This window comes from Oratosquilla oratoria, chromosome 23 (genome assembly GCF_046742065.1).
Source record: "Oratosquilla oratoria isolate Oo_2021 chromosome 23, ASM4674206v1, whole genome shotgun sequence".
Lineage (NCBI taxonomy): Eukaryota > Metazoa > Arthropoda > Malacostraca > Stomatopoda > Squillidae > Oratosquilla > Oratosquilla oratoria.
In genome coordinates, this window is record NC_134799.1 from 960636 (window position 1) to 967335 (window position 6700).

Below are 6700 nucleotides of genomic sequence, written 5' to 3' on the forward strand. Positions count from 1 at the left end.
GGGCAGGCGAGCTGACATACGGCAAATGTGGTAGGCGTGGTTAATCGTGAACGAGCGGCTTATCTTCGGAGATGTGAGGACCACAGCCTGGCACCAATATGTAGCCGTAGCTTGGGCTACACAACTGTGGTGGGCAAAAGGAATGTTAAGTCTTGGTTAGACTTTGAATTTATTGAAGCAGATACTTCCGGTAATTACATATCGGGATACAATCTCCCAAAAGGAGAATATCTCCCCTTCCGGGTCTAAGGGAAAGTATCTCCCCTAGTCTCCTCTCTCCGACGACGCAGTCGCCGCATATAGGAGGATATGCCTACCTAAGCATGTTTGGTGTAGGTTATCAGATACATCTTACATTTGGCATTTATACAATGATATATGTGTGTTAGTTGCATTGCAATGGATGGCTATCATTCGTGGATGTGCCTTGACATGATGTATGTATTGGAGTTACAATAATGTAGTTTGGTAGGTATAAAGAAAAGGTTAATGAAGTGTCTGACAACACTATGTACTTGATGGGTCGTGTGATGTACGTTGTTGTGACGTGGTGCATTGTTTGAGTCAGATGTTTATGATTAGGAAATATGTAGGTCAGCAAAATTGGAGGTATTGCCCAAAACTAGTGCCTGTTGTGTACCTTCTTATATGTATGTGGATCACGTGTAAGGCATGTGATAATGGTTAATAAGGATACAAGTAACCTATAACCTAATTTTTAACACCCTCAAGTGAGACCAGATCTTAGTCCAGTTTCAATCACCATTGACAATCAAAGGGCACCTCTTAGCATAATAGCATATTTCCCTAACGCAAACATTTATGGATGCTTCTTCTATTTCAGCCAGTGCTTGTGGAGACAATTACAGGGCTTAGAACTTCAGACTTGATATAATAATCCAAGAAATGCACTCAGTGTCTATTCTATTCAAGCTTTAATATTTGTGCCTGTCAGTGACGTTGGTGAAAGCCTCACCGAATTTGCCGTTTCACTCGATAAAGAAACTGATGAGATTCTATATGAGTTTCTTAGCTACTTTGAAGGAACGTCGATTGGAATTTTACAGTGTGGGAGACGACGAAGACCTGCATATGCACCGATTTACTATAAATATAATTACCGTTGATGTGGGTAATGGCAGAAAAGTTTATTCAGCTTAGAGGAGGCTCTACGTGTGACAAGGATATCAGTTATATTACAAGTGCCAGTGTCGAAGCTATCTGACATCCTTTAGTCACCTCCTTCCATTCTGACGTTTTACAATTCTTCTCGTGAGTCGATCTTTCAGGAAGTCTATCATACATTGCAGGAGATCCTTTTTAATTCCTTTTAAATGCTCCAATTTCCAAACTAATCATTCAAGAGATATTTTTGTAAAAGCTTTCTCCTGCTCATGTGAGCGAGTGTTCCCGTGCCCTTTATTAACTTTTCATTTTAATCCTTTCGGTGGCTGCAGGGTCAGACACGAGCTTACAAAGAAGTGCGCTTGAATTCAGAAGGCGTAAAGCTTCATACTGATGATTTGTAGTGAATCGGCTGCTAGATTACGTCAACGCCTAGTTTCAGACTTTACCCTTGCAAATATGAATCATTCTAAAATCGTTGCACTAATCCTGATGTGCAGTAGCTCTCTTTACTGCCTGTTTTATATCAAATTGAGGGATGTGGGTGATCGAAACTTTCGTTTTAACTACATGAACCTAAGTTTTTTTGAAGACTGGAGCTCTCCTCCACTAAGATGGGTTCCAGTCCAGAACAAGTCGGAATATGTGGGCGAGATGGCCAATGCAACACTCCCCTTCTTGAAGCTTGATTCTCCAGAAACCAAAGAACTCCTAGACGGGAACGTGGACTGCAGCAAGCCTTGGGTAACCATTCCAACATCTGGGCAACTCGGGAGCAACGTTATGCAGACTTTCTTTGTGTACAACCTCAGGTTTAAGCACAAACTGCAGGTGCGAAAAACACTATACAATTTTTATTTGTGTATAATGTCAAATACAAATACATGCTGTGAGTATAAATTCTAAAACATATCTAATTTCCACACAGCTGTAGTGAGAATAGTGCCCCATTTCTATTTTCAAGACAACACCATTTCGCAGTCACACAAAACAGATTTAAACGATAAATACAAAGGCTTGGAGGAGGTTTTCTTTCCCAGCCTTTCTGAATAATTTTTCTAATTCACCATCCCACTCCCACAAAGTGAGAAGTGAGAAACCCATGAAAAGGCAATCCCTGTCAGTTGCGGTACCAGGAATCGAACTCATGACCACCTGCTCATTTTTTTTTTTTTTTTTTTTTTTTTTTTTTTTTTTTTTTTATTGGATGGCATGAATTGAACATATAATTTCGAGCAGTTACAATACCATGACACGCCAACTACATGGGTTGCAAAAAGACAAAATGGACAGTGGCACAACACATGTGAGACTCCTTAGATGGTGATTTGCCGAATACACTATATCCATCTAACCAAGAAAGAATAAGACTATACTAAGGTCAAGAGAAAGTACCATAAAGAATATAATAAACGCACAGTTAGCCACAACTTTTATCGACATATGACGTAAGTGGGAGTAGGAAACACAGGAGTCTTAGTCTGAGTTTATTCCTGACTAGTTTCGCAGTTATGCTTTATCAAAGAAATTGTATATCAGATTGGCTGGTTGAACATGTGATTATCTACACACCTGCCTTACTGCCTTCGGAGTCCATAAGTGTTGTCTAGAATGTGGTCTGTTGAGCCTAGCTGTGATCAGCTATGTTGGCGTTTCATAATTATCTGTGCGGCGGATATCGTCGCAAGATATGGGAGTGCCGTTCTATATCTTCGGTTATGTAAAATACTACGTCAGCTCCAGTCTTCCAGGCTTCGGGGTCCGTGACGTTGAATTGCTTTCCTCCCCTCAGGACGATATTGTCATTGCCGCTATATAGATGACATTTTCGTTAGAGTCTAAGATATTCAAGAACTCCAAAGACTCAGCGAACAACTCATAGAAGCTTCCGGCCTTAATTTTACGCTCGAAGAATCGAACAATGGCAGTTTGCCCTTCCTCGATGTCTTAGTAACCAGTCATAACAACAAGTACACCACATCAGTATACGTAAAACCCAGCAACAAAAGCCTCTGTCTTAATGGTAAAAGTGAATGCCCTCAACGATACTTAACCTCCACTATCAACGCATACGCACGACGCGCCATATCACACTGCTCTACATGGAAAGATACACACACTGAACTGGAAAGACTTACCCAAGTCCTTATTAACAATGGGTACAGTAACAAGTTAATCAACGAAGCAACACAATGAGCTATCAACAACTGGTATACCAACAAAACCACCACACAAAGACAAGAAAACATCAATATATATTACAGAAATTAAATTTCATCAGAATATAAGACAGATGAAAAAGTCATTAAAGACATAATTACCAAACACGTCAAACTCTCTGACCCAGAGGACAAAATCTCACTGACCATATACTACAAGACCCGAAAGACGTCACAACTTTTACTGAGAAACCACCCTCCCAAATCGACACCGTCTTTACAAGAAAACCACGTCATTTACCAACATAATTGTACCGTTGAGAACTGTGGGTCTCAAACATACATCGGAATGACGAGGACAAAACTTACAAGACGATTAACTTGCCACCTACAACATGGATCCATAAAGAATCACTATAACACCAAACATAATACTTCCCTCACCCCTCAAAACTTAGAAGGAACAGTAATAATAGACAGAGAAAGAGATTCCCGCAGATTAGCATTTATTGAAGCAATTTGCATAGCAGAATTAAAACCAACCATGAATATACACAGCATAGACCTCCAGATTCTCCCATGCCATAAGCGCACTTGACCTCTCCTAGTGATTCCTGAAGACTATGAAGCAGCCAATCAGGAAGATCGCTTCACACGACACCATCCAAGCAATCAGAAATAAAATAGTATATAAACGTCACACATATACACCCAAAACAGTTAGCCTGAAGATGGTCTCCAGAGAAGACCGAAACGTTGCAACCTCATACGGACAGCTACTCAGCAAACTAACAGTCCAACACCGTAAATTAGCAAGAGATATTGAAGTTCTCAACAAAAAGATAAACAATGCAGAAACAGCAATATTACTTAATCTCGTCTTTAAGGCATATTAAATTGTATGCAACAGCAAATTGAGCTCTGATGAGTTTCCGATGAAGATTTTCAAGTCTTCTGAAGATCTCTAGCATGGGGAGGCAAAGAAAACACTAAGTTCCCGATAAAAGCCATCTAATGGGTGGAACAGGATACAAGACGTTTCGCTAATCACAGTTAGCATTTTCAATTGTAACAAGAACAGAGAAATGGGTGATTATAAAGTCAGAAAGTAAACACTGGGAAAGATCACAAAGAGGTTGACCGTTACTCTGGTCTAAAACTGGGAAAGGACACGTTTGAATACTGGGGAAGGATACGTGGGAGGTCACAGTGCAATAAAAGAATGAATAAATTGAAGAATTTCTTTTCATTGTTGTTGAGCCGCTCTTGGCCTCACTGATAGCCATAATCAAACGCAGGATTAGTAGATATATGTATAAGCAAATAAGTAATAGAGGAATATTCGTGAGTCAATAGATAAATGATTTAATAAACAAAAAAAAATTTTGTTAATGTATATATGATGAGGCAAATATGGAAGTGAAAAGATGTTGGCAGAATTACGAAGACTGAGAAAAGCAAGATAGAGATGACTTTTTTTTTTTTTTTTTTTTTTTACCCTTCTCTTCGCAAGGGAGGTCCTTAAATTGTATATTTATAATCCCAACAGGCCGGCATGACACGCCCTATGTGGGATTACCTACGTAAAGTATTCCCCTACACCCACCATCGGCTTCTTCCACCTGACTGTCTCAAACAAGTGAGTACTAGCTTCCTAGAGCAGGAATGTCATTGCAAAATATTTATTTTTCTTTAATTTAGAAACATACAATGTACATACTAATGTTTTAACAACATTCATGAATACAAAGGCAGTAGTTAAAAAATAACAAGTGGTAACACGTATTTGCAGGGAGGGAAGAGGAGGTGGAGTAGGGTGAGAGGAGGAAGGAGGAGTGGAGTGGGAGGAGGGAGGAGGTGTGGGGTGGGAGAGGGTAGGGGATGGGAAGGGGAGTAGGGTGGAAAAGGGGGAGGAGGAGGAGGAGAAGTGGGGTGGGAAAAAGGTGTAGGGGGAAGAACGGGGTGGGAGGGGGTAGGAGGTGGAGGAGGAGAGGGGTAGGAATGGGAAGGAGGAGGAGGAGCAGGAGGAGGGGGGGGATGGCTTCTGACGATGGGGTGGGCGGGTGTTGGAGGGGGTGGTGGTGTTTTTTTTTTTTCAAAATTTGGGAGTGAGGTATCACTCCCACGGGCTTTGAGCCCGTGCGGTGGTGTTTATGTAAGACACACCTTGTGGAGAGGAGGTGGAATAGTGTAACTAGTCAGAGGGTGATAGGGGGCAGTAGAAAAGAGAGCCAACTCTCCATTTCCCACCACAGCATCGGTCTTTGACAAATTCGATTTTAACCCATGCAGTCTTTAGTACGAAAATATACGCTTTGCTTTTTTGTGCCATTTTACGGCCCTTGATTTTTGTTTGCACGAAATGTGACAACAAGAGGACACCAGAAACAAACAAAAAGAAACAAAAACACATTGATTAAAAAAAAAAAAAAAAAAAAGACAGTGGTTCTTCTGTCCGACCGGTCATTCCCCACTTGGCAACTCCGCCATTCCCCACCAGTGGGGAATTCCCCACAGGTTAAGAACCACTGCTCTAGTAGCTGACGGATCTCATAGGAGCTTTGAAGGCGGCAGAGGCGGCTCACAAGACCTTCAGGGGGAGCTGGTGGTGGTCCGATTTCAAATCCTGCCCAGGGCCGAAATAATTTTTAGTATCGCTACACTGCGAGTCGTTATTTCAACTCTCGTGGGCAGGGAGTTGGGTGTGTGTGTGCGTGTAAGGTCACAGCATTACTCATAGGTCGCTCATATACGAGCTCTAAGTTCTCTTCGGAAGGGAAATAGCTATCGATCACGAGTCCAACACGTGATCTAAGACTATGAATCACACACACACATGCATACACACACACACACACACACACACACACACACACACACACACACACACACACATATATATATATATATATATATATATATATATGTATATATATATATATATATATATATATATATATATATATATAGGGATGAATGGGCTAGATACACTTATATATATATATATATATATATATATACATATATATATACATATATATATATATATATATATATATATATATATATATATATATATATATATATATATATATATATATATATATATATATATACAGTATATATATAATTGTCAGCCATTTCACCTCGCTCACGGACCCCGCTGCAGAAAATAACGGGCACGTCGCAAGCTGAGGAGGCAACGGAGCGTTTGCGTTGTTGTCCTTCCTGCCAGATGTGCATTGCCCTGTCTGCATCCCACGTGTGAGGAGAGAGAGGGGTTGATGTAATATCGCGAAGATATAGAGACTGAATGGACAAAGGGATGACACGGGCCGAAGGATTTCTTTCTTTCTTTCTTTCTTTTGTTATCATCACTGGATAGAGGTGGGGTATGTCATGAAACGGTGGGGGGT

General features: G+C 40.6%; 1 protein-coding gene across 1 annotated transcript in view; it reads left to right on the top strand.

Annotated features, from left to right (window-relative positions):
* Positions 1–675: 675 nt before the first annotated feature.
* LOC143038163 (uncharacterized) overlaps positions 676–6700 on the top strand; it is a 15250-nt gene continuing 9225 nt past the window's right edge. The window contains exons 1-2 of the mRNA XM_076207181.1: positions 676–1956; positions 4834–4923. Of these exons, the coding sequence (XP_076063296.1) occupies positions 1519–1956; positions 4834–4923 (528 nt within the window). The 5' untranslated portion in view covers positions 676–1518. The remainder of the gene's footprint in view (positions 1957–4833; positions 4924–6700) is intronic.